The 23,992-nt window shown below is 50.9% G+C and overlaps 9 protein-coding genes across 9 annotated transcripts; 4 read left to right on the top strand and 5 right to left on the bottom strand.

The window, feature by feature from the left end:
* Nucleotides 1–2: 2 nt before the first annotated feature.
* On the top strand, nucleotides 3–1,659 carry N7489_011347 (putative cell surface receptor/MFS transporter (FLVCR); the record flags this gene model as incomplete). Its single annotated transcript, XM_056717096.1, has 4 exons — nucleotides 3–125; nucleotides 189–301; nucleotides 395–743; nucleotides 826–1,659. The coding sequence occupies 4 exons, from the start codon at nucleotides 3–5 to the stop codon at nucleotides 1,657–1,659; spliced, it is 1,419 nt and encodes a 472-aa protein (XP_056564718.1).
* Nucleotides 1,660–2,262: 603 nt separating this feature from the next.
* On the bottom strand, nucleotides 2,263–3,132 carry N7489_011348 (cytochrome b-c1 complex subunit 6 family protein; the record flags this gene model as incomplete). Its single annotated transcript, XM_056717097.1, has 3 exons — nucleotides 2,263–2,415; nucleotides 2,484–2,606; nucleotides 2,811–3,132. 3 exons carry the CDS (start codon nucleotides 3,130–3,132, stop codon nucleotides 2,351–2,353), a joined length of 510 nt encoding a protein of 169 aa, XP_056564719.1. The 3' UTR covers nucleotides 2,263–2,350.
* Nucleotides 3,133–3,603: 471 nt separating this feature from the next.
* On the bottom strand, nucleotides 3,604–4,430 carry N7489_011349 (GRAM domain-containing protein; the record flags this gene model as incomplete). The annotated part of the gene is made up of 3 exons (XM_056717098.1): nucleotides 3,604–4,113; nucleotides 4,164–4,335; nucleotides 4,420–4,430. The coding sequence occupies 3 exons, from the start codon at nucleotides 4,428–4,430 to the stop codon at nucleotides 3,604–3,606; spliced, it is 693 nt and encodes a 230-aa protein (XP_056564720.1).
* Nucleotides 4,431–5,589: 1,159 nt separating this feature from the next.
* N7489_011350 (putative glycerol-3-phosphate acyltransferase Sct1) lies at nucleotides 5,590–7,979 on the top strand (the record flags this gene model as incomplete). Its single annotated transcript, XM_056717099.1, has 5 exons — nucleotides 5,590–5,763; nucleotides 5,823–6,417; nucleotides 6,476–6,601; nucleotides 6,633–6,745; nucleotides 6,795–7,979. The coding sequence occupies 5 exons, from the start codon at nucleotides 5,590–5,592 to the stop codon at nucleotides 7,977–7,979; spliced, it is 2,193 nt and encodes a 730-aa protein (XP_056564721.1).
* An 844-nt stretch (nucleotides 7,980–8,823) lies between these two features.
* N7489_011351 (undecaprenyl diphosphate synthase family protein) lies at nucleotides 8,824–10,108 on the top strand (the record flags this gene model as incomplete). Its single annotated transcript, XM_056717100.1, has 2 exons — nucleotides 8,824–9,048; nucleotides 9,122–10,108. 2 exons carry the CDS (start codon nucleotides 8,824–8,826, stop codon nucleotides 10,106–10,108), a joined length of 1,212 nt encoding a protein of 403 aa, XP_056564722.1.
* Nucleotides 10,109–10,672: 564 nt separating this feature from the next.
* Nucleotides 10,673–12,624, top strand: lys9 (saccharopine dehydrogenase (NADP+, L-glutamate-forming); the record flags this gene model as incomplete). Its single annotated transcript, XM_056717101.1, has 11 exons — nucleotides 10,673–10,724; nucleotides 10,825–10,878; nucleotides 10,941–11,122; nucleotides 11,176–11,296; nucleotides 11,347–11,419; nucleotides 11,472–11,514; nucleotides 11,574–11,587; nucleotides 11,640–11,686; nucleotides 11,742–11,845; nucleotides 11,899–12,462; nucleotides 12,529–12,624. The coding sequence occupies 11 exons, from the start codon at nucleotides 10,673–10,675 to the stop codon at nucleotides 12,622–12,624; spliced, it is 1,350 nt and encodes a 449-aa protein (XP_056564723.1).
* A 685-nt stretch (nucleotides 12,625–13,309) lies between these two features.
* N7489_011353 (AHA1 family protein) lies at nucleotides 13,310–14,675 on the bottom strand (the record flags this gene model as incomplete). Its single annotated transcript, XM_056717102.1, has 4 exons — nucleotides 13,310–13,430; nucleotides 13,533–14,188; nucleotides 14,263–14,345; nucleotides 14,453–14,675. The coding sequence occupies 4 exons, from the start codon at nucleotides 14,673–14,675 to the stop codon at nucleotides 13,310–13,312; spliced, it is 1,083 nt and encodes a 360-aa protein (XP_056564724.1).
* A 766-nt stretch (nucleotides 14,676–15,441) lies between these two features.
* On the bottom strand, nucleotides 15,442–19,481 carry N7489_011354 (uncharacterized protein; the record flags this gene model as incomplete). Its single annotated transcript, XM_056717103.1, has 3 exons — nucleotides 15,442–18,929; nucleotides 18,980–19,401; nucleotides 19,456–19,481. The coding sequence occupies 3 exons, from the start codon at nucleotides 19,479–19,481 to the stop codon at nucleotides 15,442–15,444; spliced, it is 3,936 nt and encodes a 1,311-aa protein (XP_056564725.1).
* Nucleotides 19,482–21,965: 2,484 nt separating this feature from the next.
* On the bottom strand, nucleotides 21,966–23,645 carry N7489_011355 (uncharacterized protein; the record flags this gene model as incomplete). Its single annotated transcript, XM_056717104.1, has 5 exons — nucleotides 21,966–22,101; nucleotides 22,161–22,788; nucleotides 22,845–23,169; nucleotides 23,228–23,267; nucleotides 23,338–23,645. The coding sequence occupies 5 exons, from the start codon at nucleotides 23,643–23,645 to the stop codon at nucleotides 21,966–21,968; spliced, it is 1,437 nt and encodes a 478-aa protein (XP_056564726.1).
* Between the last annotated feature and the right edge of the window lie 347 nt (nucleotides 23,646–23,992).

Below are 23,992 nucleotides of genomic sequence, written 5' to 3' on the forward strand. Positions count from 1 at the left end.
ACATGTCGACTTTTGAGCGCTCTCCAACTACCGAGCAGGGCTCTCGGCCTGTCTACAAGGTCTATAAGCGACGCTTCTGGGGCCTGGCACAGCTGGTATTGCTGAATATCGTCGTCAGTTGGGATGTATGCGCTACCTCACGATTGATCCATATACCGACCTTGCATGTTGCTGACTCACATATACAGTGGTTGACCTTCTCGTCCATCTCGACAACGGCCGCGGAGTACTTCGATGTCTCAGAGAGCGCCATTAACTGGATGAGCACTGGCTACCTGTTCGCCTTCTGTGTTGTCAGCCCGTAAGTATGCATACGTCGCCGCTTTGAAAAGCAAGAGAAAGCAAGAGAAAAAAGATCCGCCCCAGGTATCCCATTCATTAACAAGATTCCCAGCATCGTCATCTGGATCCTGAACAAAGGCGGCCCCAAACCAGCCATAATCACCACCGCCACGCTCCTACTAGTCGGAAACTGGCTCAGATATGCCGGCACCAGAGCGAACGGCGGCATCTACGGGCTCGCGATGTTCGGCCAGATCCTAATAGGGTTCGCGCAACCCTTCTGCCTCTGCGCACCAACCCGATACAGCGAGCTTTGGTTCTCCGACAAAGGCCGTACAAGTGCAACAGCAGTCGCCAGTCTCGCGAACCCACTCGGCGCAGCCCTGGGCCAGCTAGTCGACTCGGAGTGGGCGTCGAAACCCTCCGATATTCCAAATATGGTCCTGTACATCTCAATCATCGTACGTGAAACCCAACCCCCGAAGAAATCCCAACCCACCCATTGGTCCTTCTCCCCCTCGCTCACACCATGTAAATCAATAGTCCACCGTCGCAGCAATCCCATCATTCTTCCTCCCAGCATCACCACCAACACCCGCAAGCGCGTCCTCCGCGAAGCCGCACACGCCACTAGGCGCAGCAGTGCGCGAACTAACCCGCACGCGGGAATTCTGGCAGATCTTCATCCCCTTCTCTGTATACGTGGGCTTCTTCAACAGCGTCTCCTCACTGCTAAACCAAATCCTCAGTCCGCACGGGTTCTCGGAGACAGAAGCAGGCATCGCAGGCGCCATCCTGATCGTGGTGGGACTGGTCGCGTCGGCAATTATGTCACCGATAACAGACCGGTACAAGCACTACCTTGGCAGTATCCGGGTGCTAGTTCCTGTGGTGGCCGTCACGTATATCGGGCTGATTTTCGCGCCGGGCAGTGCGGCAGGAATCCCGCCTTCGTATGTGGTTATGGCGCTGCTGGGCGCGGCCTCGTTCGCGATGCTGCCTATTGTGCTAGAATACCTGGCTGAGATTACTTATCCGCTCTCGTCGGAGATTGGGAGTACCATCTGCTGGACGGGTGGACAGTTGCTTGGTGCGTGTTTCATTCTTATTCAGGATGCGTTGAAGGCTGGGGATGGGGCTGCGCCACCGTATAATATGCGGAATGCGTTGATATTTGCGGCTGTTGTTGCTGTTGTGGCTGCGCCGTTTCCCATGACGATTGGGCTCTTTGGGCGGGCTGTTCATCGTCGTAGGTGGGATGTTGATCGCGGCGTTGAGTTGGAGCAGGTTGGGGAGGAGGCTGGGCCGGTTGATAATGTTAAGAGGGTCAGGTCTGATGAGTCTGCTGCGGATACCGATACTCTGATCAAGACTTGAGGACTATGTCGCTATCAGGGTTCTTTGTTTCTGTTGGCCCTAGTCAGCTCAAGTTATAGCCCATTTATGTTACCCTAATATCTCGAATTCGTGCTCACCCATAGCGGCTTGATGCGATTTGGGTCGATATATTAGTCCTGGTTGACGACCTGAGCAAACTTACGTATCGATAATTCGGCCATGACAATACTGAACCGAGTTATATGATTCTTGTAGCTGGATGACCGCTATAAGCCTAGCCTACCAGAGCACAATGCCAACCTAAACAGATGAGATTCGTTTTAAAACAAGAGAATAAACAAAGCACAGTTCGAACAGGCGGAAGACCAGCTATCTGTACACGCAAGGCTGAAAGAGGAGGGCAAATGATCTATTATTCTTTGTTGCTGCCTCTGAGCCCTCCCCCCCTACCTTGAAAACACAATACATATGCGCACACATACGCAAGGAACAATCAGAAACAAAATTTCATGTTTCTGGATCGATCCTGCGTTCTCAATCCAAGGCGGCAAGCTACCAGGCTATCAATCCACCTTGGCAGCCATCATAAAAGTGGGATCGGTTTTTCTTCCGGCGTCTCGGTCCAAGGGATCCCCCGTAGCGACGCAGTAGAGGTCGAAGGTTATTCGTGGGCCAAATCGATGCGAGGGTTGGATGGAACGCCGAAATCAAGACTCAATGGAAGAGTCGTTTACTTCAGCTCCCTCCAGAGCTTGGGGGCAGCGCAGGCGGTCACGCAGTGAGTGAGGTGGAAGACTGGGTTATGTTAGTCGCACAATCAGGACTCGATTGGAGCCAATTCCATCGGTGTCAATTGCACTTACACTCCTCGACGCAATCCTCCTTGGGGCCCTTGAAATCCTCATCCTCCTGCTGGCGGGTGACGCGCTCAACGCACTCATCGTAGTGGTGCTTGTAGGGAGCGCAGACGGCGGAGTGGGCGCACTCTGAGAAAGATAGTTAGTCTCCGATCGAGAAATCCGGTAAATTCGTATTTGCAATGCCATTGGCGATTTTATGACCCAGGCGGACCTTGACACAAAATACCAATTGGTGCGAACAACAGCTCATGTTCAACGATTGCATGGCATAGGCGACAATGACACGCGAATAGAAAAGCAAAGGTCGGAAAAATCAGCACGGTCACTCACCCTCCTCAAGCTTGGGCTTGGGGTCCTCAGGCTCTTCCTCCTCCTCTTCTTCCTCTTCCTCCTCCTCGGCCTCAGCCTCCTCCTCCTCAGGAGCCTCCTCGGCAGACTCCTCGGCAGGCGCTTCCGCAGGTTGGGCCTCCTCAGCGGACTCAGACTCAGTGGACTCGGTCTCGGCGCTCTCGGTGGAGGTGGGCTCCTCCTTCTCGGCGGGCTCTTCCTGAGTAGTAGTCTCGGTCTCGGTGTCTTGAGCGGGTGCCTCAGCCTGGGCCTCGGTGAACCCGAAGGAGGAGAAGGCGTCAGAGACAAGTTCGTAGAGACCCATTGCGACAGAGATCAATTGAAAGATGACCGGAGGTCTTGTGTGGGGGGAAAGCGGAAGGGGGGTGTGGTAATTGAGGGAGGTTGTTGGTTTTGCCCAAGAGCTGCTTCTTTCGGACTGGAAAATCGGAAAGGCCCGGCCGCTGAGAGACGCCAATTATGCCGCACGTGATTGGCCAGTGGCCTCCAACACCATTTGGGGTTTAACAAGTGCAGTTTATGGGGAAGTTATTACTGGAGTAGTTTCTGCTACATCTAAAGATTTCAGAGATATGGGATACTTCTACTATGGTTCGCTGAGAATAAACGTTGTCGAGCATATCAACTCGTATCTCCATTTCTAAGTGCGTGAGCACCGCTTTCGTATCGCTAATTGCTAATTTGATGGGGACATAATGTACATGAGATAGATAATAAAAGTAAGGCCAGTTCAAATATTTGATAGAATGGCACGTAGAAATAGAGGCCAGAAAGATTAGGTGGCCCGTCGCAGCCTCTCCTCCAGCTCATGGGCTACACTCTGTGACTGAACCTCCTCGTAACAAGGAGGCGGCTCCGCGGGTTCGACACCGGTGTCAGATGCTCGACTGCTTTGCGACTCTTCTGGTGTCTGGCTGGGTCTAGCATCTTGGCTAGCATCAGGCGGAGCTTCATATGCAGGCAACTCTTCCAAATGAACAGCTGAGAGATCCACGTTTTGTTGCCCCCGAGTGCCTTGACTTGTGTTCTCAACAGCCTGCTCGAGTCGCTCCTTAATCCGCTCGAAGTTGGTGTGGAAATCAAAAGCTCCACCCTCCTTGAATGTCACTTTCAACTGAACTGCAGGTAGGGACGGTGAAATGCCACCTCCGGATACTGGTTGCACCAGAGCTGTCCATACATTAGGTCCAAAGAATGGCGCAGATACATGGGAGTCATGGACATTCAAGAGAGGGGACGAGAAGGACTGGAAGTCATTGCTTCTGGATGCGGGAAGGTAGACAACCTGGCGAGTGTTAGAACGGTGTAAAGGCATTGGTATGGCCGAATACTGACTCTTTGGTTGGTCAGGTGGATGCAGCCGGCACTGCTCTGGATTGAAAGTTTTTCTGGGCCTTTGTATCCGGAGGGCGGAGTCAAAGAGACACTAGTGCGAGGAGGGGAGGAGTAGATCAAACGTTCGTTGGGAAGACGGACGAAGCCGTCTTGGTCATCAAGCATTACCCAACTAGGCAGTCAGTATAGATGCTTCAATAATGTCATATGGGCCGGGTCCTGGCCGGTCCGAACAGCCATGGAAGCAGAGGCATACTTGAGAGACATATTGTGAGATCATTCCAGGCGCATGTGACACTTTTTTTTATCAGCCCAGCCCCAAAGGAAAATGGTCAGGTTGGGTATCGGCTTCGAAGATAAAAGGTGGTGTGTGTGTGTGTGGATATTGGGGTGTGGACAGGGCTGGGAGGGACCAAAGCAAGCCCTGTATATTTTCCCAAGAGACAATATCAAAAAGCCACTGTGTCGAAGGATTTTCAAGTGAAGTGCAGACTTGCAATATCAAGAGGGAAAGTTGAAGTGGAAAGGCGGGGCAGGCGGGGAGACCTGCAGGGGAAACTTCTACACAATATTCTGTTGTACGGTGTAGAAACTGAGCGCTTTCTTTTTTAAGATACTTTATATGTATGGATCATTCTGATATTAATTCCAGTATACTATGTAGTTACCTACCTAGGTATATGTACATAGAGCACATTGTCTCCACCATGTTAAGCTTAATGTTTTACGCACTTCTATGCACTTGGCTATAGCTCCTAGGCCGATCCCATGGGAAAAAAAGGACCTAGAATAGCCGCATGACGCTTTGATGCGATCCCAGCACTCTGCATATACGAGTTGGGATATTTGATTGGAAAGTTGGAAAGTTGGAAGTTGATCTCATATTATGATCTTATGCTGTCATGCAAATGTTGCAATATAATCTGGCCTGTGCTCACTCTGGAAGGGTTATATCAGAGCTTTTATAAGTGTGACAGATCATATTATTAGCTTATGTAGCATGTAACAGTTGCATGTAGATAGGAAGAAGAAGAGATATATACATAAGTACATACGTACATAGATTCATAGTCGAAGTTCAATATGTTCCAACTTGTTCTAGCAATGTCACGTTCTAGAAGCGTCCGAGTCAAAGCGCGCTAACACTCAAACCTTCCACATGCGAACTTCCACTTCCCCTCTTCTTATGTTCCTCCCTTGATCTCATGTTCTGACTCTCTATCAATTATATTGGATAGTCTGTAGTGATCTGAGGCTCGAAACAGCCAAGTATGTGGATCCCAAGCTCTTCCGGCTAACTAGGTACTCACGTTTATCTTTTCTCCAGGGACTTCATGTCGAGATCATAAGCCTTCCACGACCCTTTTTACGACCCCTCCAGCCTACTTCCCCTCCCGGAAACTGCCCATTGGGCTTCTACGGCACAATGGGAGAAAAAGGCCAGTACATCCCACCCCTCGTTGGGTGGATGTATGATTTGGTCCTTTGGACATTCTCCGTGCTCATCGACCTCTTCTTCCGCGAAGTTCACCCCCGAGGTTCATGGAAAATCCCCCGCCGCGGTCCCATCATTCTGGTGGCTGCTCCCCACGCGAACCAGGTATGCCGCCCGCTTCCGGTCCAACACACACAAGATGCTAATGATGGATGTTCGCCCAGTTCGTCGATTCCTTGGTATTGATGCGCGTCATCCGCAGCGAAGCGCAACGTCGGATCTCATGGCTTATTGCGGACAAGTCTTTCAAACGCAAGTTCATCGGATTCCTGGCGAGATCAGTTGGGACACTGCCCGTGGCACGTGCTATGGACAACTTGAAACCCGGTACCGGCACCATCTATCTTCCTGACCCGATCAACCAGCCAACCCTGCTGCGAGGTGTGGGAACCAACTTTGAGGGAAAGGGTTTCGAAAGGGACGGAACCATTGCCCTGCCCACCATCAACGGAACGTCGCACAGTACCGCGATCGCCGAGATCAAGGGACCGGAAGAATTAGTGCTCAAGAAGGCTTTCAAGCACAGGGATGCGCTAGCCCAGCTTACTGGACGGCAAGACATTGACCGTGATGGAAATTTCACTGGAGATGCATCCGCGCAGGATCCGGATTTCAAGGGCACCAAATTCAAGGTTGCTCCGCATGTGGATCAGACCGCAGTCTATGAGGCAGTATTCAAAAGACTAGGCACAGGTGGCTGTGTGGGTATCTTCCCGGAAGGTGGAAGCCATGATCGCACCACACTGCTTCCCCTGAAAGGTAAGCTCTTTGTGTTTAAGAGGCCCGAGAGATTTACAGACTTACTGATATGATACAGCTGGTGTCGCCCTGATGGCTCTAGGCACCCTGGCTGAGAACCCGGACTGTGGTTTGAAGATCGTGCCCTGCGGCATGAACTATTTCCATGCCCACAAGTTCCGCTCCAGGGCCGTTATCGAGTTTGGTACTCCAATTGATATCCCCCCCGGAATTAGTGGAGCAGTTCAAGCAAGGTGAACGACGGGAGTCTGTCGGTGCTTTACTGGATATCATCTACGGAAGTCTCGTGTCGGTCACTGTCACTAGTCCCGATTATGAAACTCTTATGGTAAGTCTCTCCCCGTTTCGGGATATATGCTTCCGCTAACAATTCAAAGGTCATTCAAGCTGCCCGTCGTCTGTACAACACGAAAGGCAAAAATCTTCCTCTTCCTATGGTTGTGGAGCTGAATCGCCGTCTCGTGAAAGGGTACGCCCACTTCAAGGACGATCCCCGGATCGTTGAACTGCGCAAGTCTATTGTAGGATATAACAAACAGCTTCGTCTTCTTGGAATCCGGGATCACCAAGTGGCCTACGCCAAGTTCTCCATCTTGCAGGTGGTGGCCACGTTGATCTACCGCTTAGGCAAACTAGCACTCTTGACAATCGGGACGCTTCCCGGTCTCCTGCTCTTTACCCCCGTTTTCATTGCGACCAAGTACCTCTCCGCAAAGAAGTCCAAGGAAGCACTGGCTGCTTCTACGGTGAAACTTCAAGGCCGAGATGTCATGGCAACCTGGAAGCTTCTTATTGCCCTTGCATTTGCTCCAGCACTTTATGCCTTTTACACTGCTTCCCTCACTTATTGGACGTACTGGAACCGAGTCAATGGAATGGTTCCAGATTGGGTACCACTTTGGTTGGTAGTTATTGCCGGTATGGTGCTCTTCCCCACAATCACGTTTGCGGCTCTTCGGATCGGCGAAGTAGGCATGGACATCATCAAGTCACTTCGCCCGCTTGTTCTGTCTCTGAACCCATCATCGGCCAACACGCTGGTGAAACTTCGAGAAAGACGCGCTGCACTGGCTCAGCAAGTGACAGACGCCATTAATACCATGGGACCTGAGCTATTCCCCGACTTTGACGCCGCTCGGGTTGTCACAGATCCATTCCGAGAAGCGAGCAATGCCGATACCAAGGCCGAACATGGACTGCCGGAGATCAGAAGAACCAGCGTATCGGACCATGGCGAGAAAATGCCCTCCTCAGAGCCCTTGCCCCGCAACGAGTCCTTCCACAACTTGGCCAACATTGGTTTCTTCTCCACACGACCTCCTAGTCGTGACCGTAGCCGCAGCAGATCTGCTAGTGCCCGATCCGGGTCTCGGCACGGACTGAAGCCGCTCAGCGCTCTCACCCACAAAGACCCGCTTGAGGACGTCAGTTCACGGATCCGTGATGCCATGAGGGAGCGCGGAGAGCGTCGTCGACGTCGCAGCGAAGATGGAAGCTGGGATATGGCCAGCTCAGGCCCTGGAACTCCATCCAGCACCGAGGAGTCCCGAAAAGATCTTTGAGATGTCTACTGCATTGGTCATTTAACCCTTTATCATCCCGACCATCAACCACGGTGTTCGGCGCGAAGCTGTGTACGTATTTGCTCTTATATAGCCATTCAAGATATCCTCTCTGTTTTTTGTTTTTTTTATTTTTTTTTATGATTATGAACGTCATCAAACAATCCATGGACCTGGCAACTAACTATTGTTGAAATCTACATGATACACGTAGTTACTAAAATCTTTACTAGTACATATAGTAACTAGATACATGTAAGTTTTATAATTCCCCCAGAGATCAGCCAGGTAACAGCAGGGGCTCCTTCTATACGAGATATGTTGCCTGTTTCCCTATACATATATTGTAGAAAGGTCCGCTTCTATTTTCCGCCTTGTATTACTGTGGAGTGATAGGGCTGATCATTTTCTAAGGCGGATATTATTCCCATTCCTGTACTTCTATATCATCTCCAAGGTTAACCAATTATTATTGAAGTTGGCTATTGCCCGGGGCCTAATCTTGGCTGATGATTCCCGAGGTCATTTTTGCCTCGCCACACAGACGTTAACAGCAGGGGGCAAAAAAACAGAAAAAGAAAAGAAGAAAAAGCCCCCTTAGAATCTAAAATTGCACATGAAAATAGTGCAGCCTAGGCTATTTCGTTGCATCGCCTCAATGTTCTGCTAAAAATTGTCACCGTCATCATAACTGACCACGTCGCGTTTTGTACTACAAAACCGAATCCGGCCAGCCGCTAACCGTGCACCTTTTATCTTCTACCCCGTATCCCAGTCTCTATACCCCAACTCCTCAATTTTTCTGCGGAGTTTAAGGGGATTATAGCTTTTTCACATATTCATCATGCCTGGTTCACTGCATATGTCACGCCTCCGGAACTGGTTCCTCGCCTCTCCGCCTGCCGAGTACGCCATCACGGGCCTTAAGGAATTGCTGATCGGCGCACTCAAACAGGGCCCTGTCCCCCAGCATGTGGCTTTTGTCATGGATGGAAACAGGCGCTTTGCCCGATCACATGGAATTGAGACAGTGGAGGGACATAATCTGGGGTTTGAAGCTCTTGCAAGAGTGAGTGCTACACTTTGGCAGCTCGGCGTTACACCGCAGCACCCGTTTTGTGGCCGATGCTAACGACTGATAGATCCTCGAAGTCTGCTACAAGAGTGGAGTGAAGGTAGTCACAATCTACGCGTTCAGCATTGAGAACTTCAAACGCTCAAAATTCGAGGTGGATGCGCTTATGGAAATGGCCAAGGTGAAGCTGTCGCAGATGGCTCAACACGGAGACCTGCTCGATCGATACGGAGCAAAGGTTCGTGTCCTGGGCCGTCTTGACATGCTCAAACCCGACGTTTTGGAGGCTGTCAACAAGGCCGTCGACATGACCAGCCGCAACGGAGACCGCGTCCTAAACATCTGCTTCCCCTATACCTCCCGCGACGAGATCACCTCCGCTATCCGCGACACGGTCGAGGACTATACTACGCCGATTCAACAGGGTCGCACCGCGGCTGCCGCTTCCCGCTTCTCGGAATCCCATATCGCACATAATATCCGCGCCCAGACGCTCGGCTCGACTACGCATGAGTCCCACAGTGATTCCGAGTCTACGTCCGGCTCTTCGGGACAGGATGATGACGCATTCCCTCGGCACGACTACTCCGACCGAGTCTACGGATCGATGTCTTCCTGCTCGTCTTCCACAACCCTTCACCTCGGAAACCAGCAAGACCCCAAGGGCGGCTCACCACCGAGACCCGCGGCTGAGGCAGATAGCCCAGTCTATATCTCACCCGAAACGATCTCTCGCCAGACTCTAAATGACCACATGTTGACCAAGGGTACCCCGCCCCTGGATATCCTGATCCGCACTTCGGGCGTCGAACGTCTGAGCGACTTTATGCTCTGGCAGACTCACGAGAACACTGAGATTGTGTTCCTCAATGTCATGTGGCCAGAGTTCGACTTGTGGCATTTCTTGCCCGTGATGCTCGGATGGCAGAGGCGGATTTCCAAGTCCCGGCAGGACCCCAATGCAGAGGGGAACTTTGCCGGCGACGCAAAATTGAGTGAGGAAGGCTCAGACGCGATGCTGTGGAGTCAAGGCGGAAAGGTCAAAGACATATAGTAAATTGCCTATTATATACCCTGCGTCTACTGTTTTTTGTTCAGCTTCAGCATCACTGGCGTCTTGCTTTCTGCGGAGTTTCTGTTGGGTACGCCTGACTTGATATCAGCATATATCTATGCATCGCCGTACACTACATCGGTCCTAGGTAAATAAAATATCATCTACTTCCTAATCCTCCACTCTCTATCCGTCAGATCCATGCATGGAGGTCCGCGTTTGATGTACAAGAATAGGCGCCTGTTTTGCTTCTTCAGCTTTTGTCTTTCATGTAAATCATGGATTATGTTTGTTATCCGTCTCTCTCCCTGTCTTCCTTGCTTACATATTTACTATAGATCATAATACAAGGATGTCCTTCCCAACAACCATCTCCCTTCTCAGTATGAAAACAGTTAGCTACAAACAGCAGGCGGTGGGAAGTGACATTTTGATGCCCACCCCGCGCCGATACCGGTTCACGTGACATTGAGTCACTTGCCGTATACCGGTCCCACAGTGAAGGACTGCGATGTTCTCCAGTTGAACTACCCCAACATCATCTATCATACCAATTAATTCAAAATGGTCAAGCAAATTGCCGGTTCCAAGGCCCTCCTTTTGGGTTCAGGCTTCGGTACGCCTCCCAATCTCTCCAGATCTCTCAGACCTAAATGCGTCATGCCCCGCATCGAGCTTCTAGAGTCATACATTTGCTAATTTCTGATCTCCGGTAGTCACCAAGCCCACTGTTGAGGTCCTCAGCAAGGCTGATGTCGAGGTCACTGTCGGTATGTCCAATTGAATTTATCCGGAGTCCCATTACATTGAGTATCGCTGACTGCTGTAACAGCCTGCCGTACCCTTGAGAGTGCCCAGGCCCTGGCCTCTGGCTTCAAGAACGCCAAGGCTATCTCCCTCGATGTCAACGACGATGCCGCCCTCGACGCTGCCCTGAACCAAGCCGACGTTGTGATCTCGCTCATCCCATACACTTTCCACGCTACCGTCATCAAGTCTGCTATCCGTACCAAGGTACTTATGGTTTCTATAGTGGAAGCAGGCACTTTACTAATTCGCAACAATAGACAAATGTGGTCACGACCTCCTACGTTTCCCCTGCGATGATGGAGTTGGACGAGCAGTGCCGCGAGGCTGGTATCACAGTCATGAACGAGATCGGTCTCGACCCTGGTCTCGATCACCTCTGTAAGTTTCTATGCTATGCGTTAAAACAGACCGACGCTTATCAGGAATAGACGCTGTCAAGACCATTCACGAGGTCCACGCTGCTGGCGGCAAGGTTACCGGATTTGTTTCCTTCTGTGGAGGGTTCGTACAATCGTTTCCATCTTCTATAGGGGGTATAGCTAACAAGCAACAGCTTGCCCGCCCCCGAATGCTCCAACAACCCCTTGGGATACAAGGTTAGCGAAGACCCAGTTTTCACCGATTTGATAAATAACTGACAAATGGCTGTTACTAGTTCTCGTGGTCTAGGTTAGAAGTCCAATGCTGAGGTTTTGCTTGAACAAATGACTAACTAGCTCAGCCGCGGTGTGCTTCTTGCCCTCCGTAATGCTGCCAAGATCTATCAAGGTACATTCTTTATCTACATTTAACAGGAACCAAAGAGTGCTAACGCAGAATACAGATGGTAAGATCGTGTCCATCGACGGACCTGATCTGATGGCTACCGCTAAGCCCTTCTTCATCTACCCCGGGTTCGCCTTCGTCGGCTACCCTAACCGTGATTCTGTATGACATTTACACATCCAGAGACTTCGATTTCAGTCGACTAATCTTTCCAGACTCCCTTCCGCGAGCGCTACGGTATCCCCGAGGCCCAGACCGTTATTCGCGGCACCCTTCGCTACCAGGGCTTCCCCGAGATGATCAAGGTCCTGGTCGACATTGGTTTCCTCAACGACGCTCCTAACAGCGTTTTCGACAAGGCCACTTCATGGAAGGAGGCCACCAAGCAGGTTCTCGGCGCGACCTCGTCCGACGAGAAGGATCTGCACTGGGCCATCGCATCCAAGACCAAGTTCCCTAACAACGACGAGCGTGATCGTCTCCTCTCCGGTCTCCGCTGGATCGGTCTCTTCTCCGACGAGCAGACCATCCCCCGCGGAAACGCCCTCGACACCCTCTGCGCTACCCTCGAGCAGAAGATGCAGTACGGTCCTGGCGAGCGTGACCTTGTTATGCTCCAGCACAAGTTCGAGATCGAGAACAAGGACGGCTCCAAGGAGACCCGTACCTCCACCCTGTGCGAGTACGGTAACGAGGTCAGCTCGGCTATGGCCCGCACCGTTGGTATTCCTTGCGGTGTTGCTGTTAAGCAGGTTCTCGACGGTACTATCAGCAAGACTGTATGTTTATCCAATCCCCTTATTTATTCTCTTTACTCTCGAGGTCCTATACTAACTTGGTTATAGGGTGTTATCGCTCCCGTCACTTGGGACATCTGTGCTCCTCTTATCAAGACTCTGAAGGAGGACTACGGTATGGAGCTCATCGAGCGCACTCTGTAAGGGTGTAGTCGGATTCAAAATTAAATATAGTTCCGACTAGTAAAAAGATAGGAATGACATAGACAATGAATGAAATGATAGTGTGCATTGCTATTCTATCCCACCCAACCAATAGGATGTATATGCGTTTATGTAGACCAACCTCATCAGGAGAAATATACACCGTTCAAGGAAAGATGTGTCAAGAAGTGAGAAAGAGAACGCCTTCGCTCTCTTGGCGGACTTCCTTGGAAGGCAGAATGCCAGGCTCCGTCTATCTCGGTATCAGGGATCGTGGAAAGATGTCCTCGGAGCGTTGTTCATGAAGAGTCCCATCAATAGCAGGACTCAATCCCAGAGTCGGCCATGCAAGAACCTCCGTGCTCAACGGCCTGAGGCTACCATGAGGACATGGACCGACAAGAGAAGAGTAACCATCATACCATCTATCAAAGGAGCCCAAGTAGATCAAAACATAACTTATCTTTCATTATCGTAGACATAACACCACTCCTCTTATCATAGCATCATTGTGCCCCAACCCAACACAACTGCAAGCGGGACACGGAAAAAGAAAAGAGACATGAAATTGGAAAAGAAAGCAGTATAATCTAGTTGCTTGCGCTTTTTGCAATCTTTATCGGTGGCCAATTCATGGAGAAAAAAGAGGAAAGAAGTCTTCGGACGAATGCATTGTTTGTGTCTTTCATGCCACCGGTAAGAGACGTAGTCGATCAGAGAATACTGCCAAACCTACACCGAAGAGAAGAACAAGGATGATTAGTAACTGATTCCAGTACTGCGAGGTCTTTGTGGAACGCTGAGATCTGTAGACAGAAGCCAGATTGGCAAAATAGTCCAGGAGAGACGAAATGTGTATGTAGAAAAGAACAAGTGAAGAAAAGGGAGGGAAAGGAGAAATGACATACCCGAAAGTCTGCTTAATGCTGCGGACATAGTACATGTCCCAGTTCTGCTTGGTGACATCCTCCTGGCCAACCGGAACACCAGACCAAGAAACGCGCATCTGGGTAACACCGTCGATATCATTCTGATCGAAGTTGATCTCCTGCGTACTGAAGTGGCCCTCGGGCCACTGGGCAAGACGCCATTTCTGAACAATCTGCTTGGGCTCATCGAGGGTGACGAACTCGCCAGTCACGTTTCCGTCGAAGATAGCGAACTTGCCGCCGACCTTGGCGCCCTCGAACTGGCGCGGCGCGCCGCGCGTGAATGCCGTGATGCGCTGCGGGTCCGTGAAGGTGTTGTAGAGCTCGCCGGCTGTGGTGCGGAACTCGTCCGAGGCAGTCACGGTGGTTGTGTTAACGGCGACCTTGCCGGTCTTCGAGGTGGTGGTGGCCTGCGCGGCCGAGGTATCGGACTTGGTTTGCGGGTGGACGGGGGCCTTGGGGAAGCCGCTGGATGGATTGACGCCCGGGGCGTGCTGGAGGTCCTTGCCGTGCTCGGAGATCAGGGCAGGGGTGAGGCCGGACAGGGCCTTGCGGAGTTCGGCAACGAGCTTTGTGCGCACCAGTTCCTTTACGGGCTGCTTGGAGTTTGAGTCGGCGTGGTTTTCAATCTCGAACTGTAGGTGGGGTTTTTTACGTGGTTAGTATTACAGATCACCTTGGCGAAGGGGAATGGGTCAAGTGAACATACGACGTACTCATCTTCCTCGGTGTCGTGGGCTACCTCGGGAATGTTGATGGAGCCGCTGACATCCTCGTCGTCCTTGGTCTTACCTATGGAAGCGTCTCAGCTGCCAGGTCCACAAAAGACAAAAGAAGAAAAAAAAAAAGGCAAAAAAACGAGCAATTGAAATAAACTGAATTGATATTGGACTACAAACCTGAGTATTCTAGCGAGACCTTGACATCGAACAGAGTGATGACCTTGCCCTTGCGCTGGCTGACATCTACGTCGCCATCCATGGACAATAGCTTGCTTACTTTGGCGGACACGCCCCCTTCCTCGACACTGAGGTCGACTAGGTTCTTTTGCAAGTACTCCTTGGCCCAGCCAGAAGCATCCTTGTTGACCCAGTGCCAGTTGTTGGGGTTGTGAAGGACCATGATGAATGTTGACTAGTGAAATGAAAGAAAACTCTGATTTGAGGTTGGAAAGTGGGTTTCCTGTTTAAAAAAGAAATCTTTTGGAGAAGAAAAAAAAAGTTGCTAAAAAGTTCTGTTGGAAATTCCTGTTAGTCACGATCTTTCTTCTCGAGGATGAAAATTGCAGGAAGGAAAAGGCCAATGTCAGGTCTCGGGGCGTAATTCCCGGACTTGTTAAGCGTTGTCCGCAAGTAGATGGAGAATCATCTCTCAGACTGGTGCCAGCTGAAGTCTCTTCATGTGAGGCCAATTGAGTGCAAGAGGGGCAGGTTGAAACCACCCTCTCATTGCACTCAAGGGGGAATGTAGTAAAAGCAAAAGAGGCAATTGGAACTTACAGTTGCGATCGAGTTCAGAACATCAAGAACAAGGACTGAGGAGAAATAAAAGAAAGGAGAGTCGAGGGGAAAGACAGCTATTTGAAGGCGGACGGAAGACTCTAGAAGGTGCACGTGACTGTGGATAGCGCTAGCGATTTCTCAGATATCGCCTGGGCATGAGGTCATTCTTCTTCTTCACTACGGGCGATATCCCTTATATTTCACTGCAATGGATAATCTACACTCTTTTGCTGGTTGAAATGTGTGTGTATTCAACCCTCAATCCCTAAAAGGAGACCAAAAGCTCAAGTGTCGCAGGCACTGCCTCGCATCACTCGATCTATAACGAACGAATGGGGATATCACGCTAGCAAGTACATAGAAAAAAAGTCCAAAAAGCCACTCTTCTATTCCTCCAATTGTTCCAATTCCTCCCAGCCATCCTCATTCATAAGCTGTTCTTTCACCCGTTCCCTCAGTCCCTCAATCTGGCTCCCCAGTGCCTCAGTCCACTGCCCCTCAACCGTAGCAACCTTGTCCTTAAGATCAGTCGTAAGGGCCAACTCTTCATCAGCACGAGTCTCCTGCATCTCCCTCCGGACATCCTCCTCAGGCTCCCCACGCTTAATACGCTGCGCCTCCACAAGCTTCTGATTAGCCCGCATAACAGCAGACCGCACCTCATGCAAGAGACACAGCAGATTCGTCTGCGACTCGATGAACTGGTAGCTCGATTTCTCCGCATGCGACAGCAGCGTATACAGATACTGCAGCGGATGCTCATGGTAACTCGGATTTTCCTCGTATTCATCAGCGGGGATCTGCACCTGGAAGCCGCGCAGGTCCTCAGGCGCCTGCTGCACGAGAGCCAGGAGGGACGGGGCGATATCCCAGAATGCGGAGAGCTGCACCTCGACGCCTCGCATGACGTTCTGCTCAATGACGTCCAGGAACGTCTCGAGCCGGGTTAGCGCCTCGTTTTCGTACTGCACGCGTCGGTCGAGTGCGTCCTGAGTGAAGAATGCTTGCGTCTCTCGTAGCTTGTCTTCGTTCTTGGTCTGCTTGTACGGGAGCAGGGCGACAGCTTTGTATTTGTCGTCGCGGTCGCTGATTAGGTCGAATGACTCGCGGTGGAGCTGTTCGCGGGCTTCGAAGAGCCATTTTAGTTGTGTCAGTTTCTCTAGGAGCTCGGGCTTCTCGTCGCCTTCTTCCTGTGTTTGATCTGGTGTCCCGCTCTGGGCATCGTCCGAGAGCTCGCTGCTCAGCTGGTCGATGCAGGTTGTTGCTCTGTTGATCCTGTCGACGAGAATGGCGTGCATCGGCTGGAGCACTGTTTCTTGGTACGTGTCTAGCTGGCGCTTGACCATTGCCCTTTCTCGCTCGTTCTCCTCGGCAATCATCGCTGCCTCGGCCTCTGCTGCTTCCGCGAAGGTGAGACTGCCCTCTTGAATCTGGCTTTGGATGTTCGACCTGAAGTGGCGGTGGCCCTCGTCGACTTGCTGCTGGTGCTCTTGAAGCATTCGCTCCACGTCGGCCTTATACCGATGTCTGGTGGTTTTGATCTCCGCGAGATCAGTAATTGACCGGACCGTAGTTCGATGAGTGACCAAGTCAGGATGGCTGTTATTTACAGCGGGATGGTGGCGGGGATAAGGCGGAGGCAGGGTGATCAAACGTGAGATATCTAAACTGCGGGTTTCGTAGCGATATCCTGTTCCCGTGGAATTTGCAGGAGACCCTTCATGCCAGCCGACTTTCTCAGGTGGGTACTCATCAGAGCCATATTCCGTATTCCCATAGTTCATCCTCACATCTTTGGGCTGAGAAGGAGTCAACTCCTGGTCCCCATGCATGGCCTCCCTAGGCAAGCCCATGTACTTCGACTCCCGCTTGGATCGTTGAACCCTTCTCTCGGCCCCCTCACCGCTAGAACCGGTTGCCGACTCCCACCAGCGACTCGGTGCACGGCCTCGAGAGCTCTCCTCGTTGCTCATGTTAAGGCTAGCAATTGGGGACAGACAAGGCTGATAGTTATTCCACCACGCAGACTCCGGTCGCCCTGCTCGATTTTGCGGGATATCTAGCTTTGGCTGGGGCTTAGGCTTTGGTGGTTGCTTGACCGGCAACTCGAAAAGATTGCGACGCACATCCTCCACTTGGAAGGATTCCCAGGCCTTCGAGTACCGCTGGCGTCGGATCTGAGATTCGGCAAGCATATAGTCCGCAAAGATTTTGAGTGCTTCGGCGTCATCCTCGGCGCTGGCTTCTCTATCAATAAAGGTCTTGTGTCTTTGAATCGCATCCTGTAGGAAAGCAGGATCTTGTCGAAGAATCGATTCCATTGACACCTGCGCCGTTTGTTGTCCCGGCGTTCGGCGTGGCGACAAGGGTTTCATCATCGACACAGTATCGTTGGGCATGTGGAGAATGTGAGAGAGTGGACGGTCTTCCGCTCCTCCGGGTGCACGGGAACGTGAGCGTGGCCGGGCCTCCTTTGCTGAGTTGAGAGGCGGAGTTGGTAGTGCCTTTGGTGGTACTGGTTGGCTGGCTTCTTTGGGGTATGCCGACGAGCCCACTCCATTTGGATTGGGCGAAAATGGAGGCGTATGTGCGAATACAGCCGAGGGACCAGCCGAGCTGGGGTGCTGTCTTGGAGTCCCGTAGGGTGATTGCTCCGAAAGGAGAGCGCTGGACGATGTTCGAGGCCGGGAGCCGGTATATTGTCCCTCTGATTTAATGCTGCGGGTACTGAGAGGGGTTTGATTGTACTTGCCGGACGTCGGATGCCGATCTTGATCTGGGCTATTGGTCTGATCTGGTAGGATCAGGTTCGATGGTTTGATTTGCTCGAGAGCATCGGCCCAAGGATTACCACTTGACGATATCGCACTTGGGGGTTCGAGAATCTGGCTTTGCCGATTGCGTCGTTCAATTCGCCTTTCACGGATTCCCTTGGCACTTGGATCGCGGACAGCTGAGCTGCGGAAAAGACCGCCGCTACCAGGAGTTCTTTGATTTGATGGATCGTGAGGATCTCCATCGTTCGGCTCTGGCGCCTTGGCCGCTTTTGCCGTGTCAACATATAAATTCTCCGTTGGCCGACTGTTCAAATATCCCTCATCTATCCAGTCAGCTGGCGTAGGCGGGATGCTTCCCAGTCCTGTGCCTAGTACGGGAGGCCCCCTCCTCGTCGTCCTGTTCGAGCTCTGGGTCGTTCTCAGAGATGATTCTGACGAGCCACTCACACTGACGGACCTCGCGGCGGGAGGGGGTCCTGGAGGTGGTGGCGGAAGCGGCATCCCGGGCTCCCAGTTACTATTTGACGGCGATCGATTTCGCGACTGACTCGTTGCCCTTGAAGAGCCCGCACTGCTTACCACAGCCCCAGCGGATGCGGCTCTTCGGGATGCCGGGGCCCGGGTTGGTGTGTCGAAATGAGCTGGTGCTGCAGACATATGCCCGTTAAAGCCAGTTGAAGGTTGGCCCTGGTCGTACTGTGCCACCCGAGGCCTGTGGCTACCTGCAGAATTATATTGCGTAGCTTGATCATTATAGGGTATGCCCTGGTACTCCGCTGGACCCTGAGAAACAGATCTACTCGATGGATGTCCCTGCGGGGGAGGTGGAGGAGGGAGCGGCTGGCGAGACCCCGAGTCAGGTGGGTAAGCCATAGATAATGGTCGTGGCCGGTTTGAGCGTCTTTGATACTGGGCAGGCATGTCAAACCCGCCTTCCCTGTTGTCGGGTGGAGAAGGCGTTCCGGCAAAATTAGGGTTCGTCTGACCAGAGAAGTCCTGGGACATTCGATTTTGTTGGTTGCTGGGAGGTGAGTATGGCGGAGGAGGTGGAGACAACGACACATCTACCGAAGGATCAATATCAATCCAAAGCGGGCCTTGGAGGTACCACTAGTCTGCAGAGGCATAGACTGTGAGCGAGACTCACCCAGGTTATTTCTTTGCGGCGTCACACGATGCATAGTGCCTGGCTGAAGATACGGAGCCTGCGCCTGGGGCCTGCCCGGTGGCCCCCAGTCCTGGGGGTTATAAGGAACATTGTACGCGTTTCTGGACGCCATCGAAGACGACGAAACCGATCTGCCGTTAATAGGCGATGGAACAGCAGGCGATAGACCGTGAGTAAATGGGCTCGAAAGCGAGGTTGATGATAAAGGCGTCGGTGTTAGTCCAAGACCAGCCCCAAGACCCTGGTATTGAGGACCGCTCAGTGCTGTTGTCAACAATGGCGGCTGTACAGCATGTTCTCGGCGACCTGGTGATGGCTGATTGCTGGGACTCGCAGTCGATGACCAGCCCTGGTAATGGTTGCTCAGCGGCTGCTCGACTGCATGATTTGAACTCAACCAGCTAGATAGGGATCAGTATATAGAAAGAAATGCCCGAGAATAAGATGTGTCGCACCTATTCATATTGGGCTGTGCATCCATCTAGGAGGCCCGAACCGAAGCCATGGCCGCCTGGAATGAAAGAGGATAACCCAACAGAACAGAGAAAAACCTATTGGCTCGAAACAGGCGAGACGCTAAATTTTTTCTATTATTTGCAACAGAGGGCAAGGTTGAGGGGAAACAATAGCCCATACGGAATAGTACTCCGTACGAGCAGAAGCAGATGGACCCATACACCATAGGCAAAGGAAATCTATATTTGGAACAGAAGAAAGAAGGATTCCGAGAACAAATGAGCCAGGCCGCAGCGGGGATTGTTTATGCACCTCAGGAGATTCTCATCACATCCGAGGCCCCAGCTCGGCGCCTATCGCTCTCTATGAGAGGCCCAACGACCCTTGTCCCCTATGTCCCCGCAATAAAACAACAAACCAACAAACCAGAGAGAGTCATGGGACGGGATTTATCTTAACAAAAGCCGTAAAAAGTGAGAGGATGCAGGGGGGGTCTCTTACAGGGGACATGGGGAAGATCCAAAAAAAGATCATCTACACATTTACAGCAAAGATCAGAGGTTTCTTTGAATTGTGATTGGTATTTTGCCATTAAACTCCTTAACTACTGCGGACTTTCATAACAAGACCGGGATATTCTCTGCCACGTGTAGTGACCGAAGGAAGACCGACGGCTCCGGCATATTGAAACTGTCTGAAATCGATATTAGTATCGAGACTAACAAGCGATGGCAAGAAACAAATTGTGTCGGGACAAATTTCAGATAAAGCCTTGTCACAGGCGATGGTCGTCAATTAAAATTCCTTACGTTGACCGTCGTGATAAATTGAAGTGAATCATCATAAAAGAAGATGAGGGAAAGAGAAAAAAAAAGAATTATCAGAACTTACAAAAAGCAGTAAGACAGATCGCCCTTGGCGTCTGCAATTATTAGTTCGCTCAATTTGGTTCTGTTCGATCTCAATCAGCATCGAGTACTGAATGGACATTGTAGCAATGCATGAGATTCGTGAATTGATCAGGCATGACAGTTTATCGTCTTCGCCAGCAAGCTGACTTGGACATATGCTTGTCTTTTTTGTGTCGTTTCATCATGTAAGGTCGGAAAGGGAAGGAGACGAGGTGTACATACACCCACAAGTCACTAGTCAACATTGGAGTCAACAGAGTTTCTGAAAGTTCATAATATCTGTCTTCAAAGAATCATTAGCACTAGCCAAGGAAATTTGGATGAGTGAAAAAAAAAGTGTAGGAATGAATGTCAGAAAGGCATGAATGGTATTAAAAAGATTGTGTCAGCATCGAAAACTCGAATCAGACTCGTCATCTAAAGGGTATCATCATAGTAGGTAGGGCAAAAAGAACAACAAAACTCAAGTCGCATACCTTCTACAGTTACAGGGTCTCAATCGGGCACAATCAGATAGGCTTCTATTCAAGAAAGGGTTAGTGACTGTGTCACGCAACCATCTCACAAGTCGATGAATATAAGGTATGTCTCAGTGGGCGAGGTTTTCTAGGCCTGCCGCAAAAAGGCGCATCCATCATGACCGGACATTTTTTTAAACGCCGTCGGAGCCCAGTGCCGTTTCATCTTCGGACAGAGATTTTCGTAGGGAAGGTGCTTTAGGCTTACCATTTGAGCCAGCAGCGCAGTAACCTATCGGTCTTCGAAACATTAGCTTGTGGTCTGAAAAGAGTTTTCATGCAAATGTTGAGATAGGGTAAATATCAGAAATAGCCATTTGTATCATCACCGACCCGAAGGTCTGAGACGGTAATTTCCAGCGTATTTTCATACACATCGCGTTCATCATGATATGGGGTAAAGGTAGAATGAAGAAATATAAAAGGTAACTCACCATCTGCGCTTGTTGTGGGGTGGTATCTGCAATCGATGATATGGCTGTACGATCATTTCTGGAAAGGCGAGTTAGCTCAGTCCAACTCAAGATTTGTGTGATAGTCCAAAGCAATGAGGTGAGATCAGCCTGACGTGCAATAACATAGGTTTCATTCCCCTTGGGGTCAAAGACTCTAGTTTGTTTGGTTATAGGTATCATCATGTTGGGAGGTGCATGGATGGTCGGGGGAAAATGGAGTGGACAAGATCTTACCATCGTTGCAGATCCTGTAGGGCGGCTATTGGTTAGTGAAAAACGCATTGTATCGAGAGTTGATGGCTCAAGGCCAGAGACCAATCGACCTCAGTCTCCATTTGCATTGGAAGCATTAACCATGCTGGAGATGAGCGTAGGATGATGGAAGAGAAAAGAGTGAAAACAGAAATTTGTACTTTTTTCAAGCTCTGACGGCGCGGAATCACCTTCAGCCGGAGCTAGTCCATATTGGGACTAGCTCCACCATAGGCGAGTTCTGCTTACGTCAAGTACCTCAACGGCCCAGCCGAAGTCATTTGGGATCTATGACCTTGACAACGAACCTTGAGGTTATAACTAAAATCCAACTTAAATACCTCATTTAATTGTCTACCACCTGGCAGCCCATCTATGTATATGACAGCTTCTTTTCGCGGGCCCAAAACCGATACAGAACCGCCAGCATAGCCAGCATACACACATCAAGGGCAATAGTCCAGTTATACCCAACAAGGTACCTCGGAGCATCAACAGTCTTCCACACGCTAAGTAAGAGAAAAAGTCAGTATAAAGTTCAGCACCAACAGGTTGCACCAACACTCACAAAAGCGGAATCCAAGCCCCAAAGGTATTACCAATGGTATTCATCGCACTGATGACAATAGCACGCTCCTCGGCACTATGAGCACAAATCTCATTTGCCCAGGCATAGATAATAGCCGCAATACCATCCGCCGTGCCAGACAGGAAGAAAGCAAAGAACTTCAGTCCAACGGGAACATTCCAGATGGCTAGTACAATGCAGGCAAGGATATTCAGCACAGCAGTCGCAGCAATCAAGATAGCCTTCACATCGTATACATCAGAGAGAACTCCACAGATCACGGACGCAATGATGGTGACTGCCGGTGAGACTGTCGTGATTGTGTTGATGCTCTCGACCGAGTATCCCTCCTCCTTAAGCCAGATAGGCAAGCCGCTGTTTGAGGATACGCCATCTGCCTGTGAGAAAAAGAATGCGAACGCTACTAGAACCCACAGCCGCCAGCCTTTCAGGATCTGGAGAACCTTCGACTTGGTGAAGGGTTGGCGGGCCTCGCGGTTCTCGGATGCCATGCGCTCTTGCGCGAGGCGGACTTCGTCGGCGCTGAGGAAGCGCGAGTTGCATTTGTCTGGTGTGCTGGGGAGGACGCATAGGCCTAGGAAGGCGATCGGGATTGTGCATGCAAAGCCTGGTATCGTTAAACTGTGTCTCTTTTTTCTCTTGTGGGACTCGGGATACACTCACAAATTATATACAGCCATCTCCACCCTTCAATGCCATACCGGCCATCAAGTGTGGCATAAGCTCCCGCTTGAATGTACCCCGAGCTCATGCTGCCAACCTGAGAGGCAATGAAGAAGATCGCGCCTCGGCGGGACAGTTCCGAACGCTTGTACCAACTACCCAGATACCATTGCACAGCAGGGAAGAAGAAGCCACCGAGGGCACCGACGAAGAAGCGTAGAGCGTAGAGCTGGGTAACATTGCTGGCCTTGTACTGCGCCAGGGTGAAGATGCCCCAGAACAGATCGGCGGCAGGCAGGAAATAGTTCACGGGGCAGCGAGTCATCTATAAATGGTAGTCAGCAAATCAGTAGCTCCATGAGATGAATTTAGTGACAACGAACCAACAGAGTCAAAGGAATCTGCATCGTGATAAAACCAACCCTATACCAAGTCAGCTTCGATCCTCAATCCCCTCCTTGGGCACCATCATCAAGCCATCGAATTGACATACATGTAGACCGTCTGCAGATAGTTCAATTGATTCCCATAAAGCTTTAGATCTTCCTTCATGCCAGACACATAGGCTGTACCCGTAGCCGACGAATCCAGGACCTTAGCCCAGTACGCCAGGAAGACGAAGACGATGATTAATCCATCGAGCTTGAGGATCAGCCGTCGCTCGGCGGGCGTGTCCGTCGGCGCAAACCACTCATACCATTTCTGGCGTGTGGGCTCAGAGCCGGCTGGAGCCTCTGATTTCGTGGGGTTTTCCTCGGCTTCCACGGTGCGCGGGGCTTTATCGATGGGTAGAGAAGACATGGCTGAATAGGATGGGGCTATGTATCTCCTGTAGCAGCTGGATTGGCCTCTGAAGTATGGGGATATGACACCGCCGACCAAATCGTTGAGATTGCTTTATCTTTTTCTTGGAAGCTGCTGGCTATTATAGGGCTGAGTCGGAGCACGCCATCGGCCGCTCGAATGAGGAGTCATTAAATCCTAGTAAATTTTGACGCTATCGCCAAAACTGCATCAAGCAATTGCTAAACTCCGCTTTGTTTCGTTGGACCTTGAGCTTCGACCCAGCACGACCCGGGGGAATAAATGCAGAGATGGTGCGAGTCTTAGGCGTCAAATCCGATTAAATCGGAAGTCTCTCTGGCAAC

This window comes from Penicillium chrysogenum (assembly GCF_028827035.1).
Source record: "Penicillium chrysogenum strain IBT 35668 chromosome Unknown utg000005l_segment0_segment0, whole genome shotgun sequence".
NCBI lineage: Eukaryota > Fungi > Ascomycota > Eurotiomycetes > Eurotiales > Aspergillaceae > Penicillium > Penicillium chrysogenum.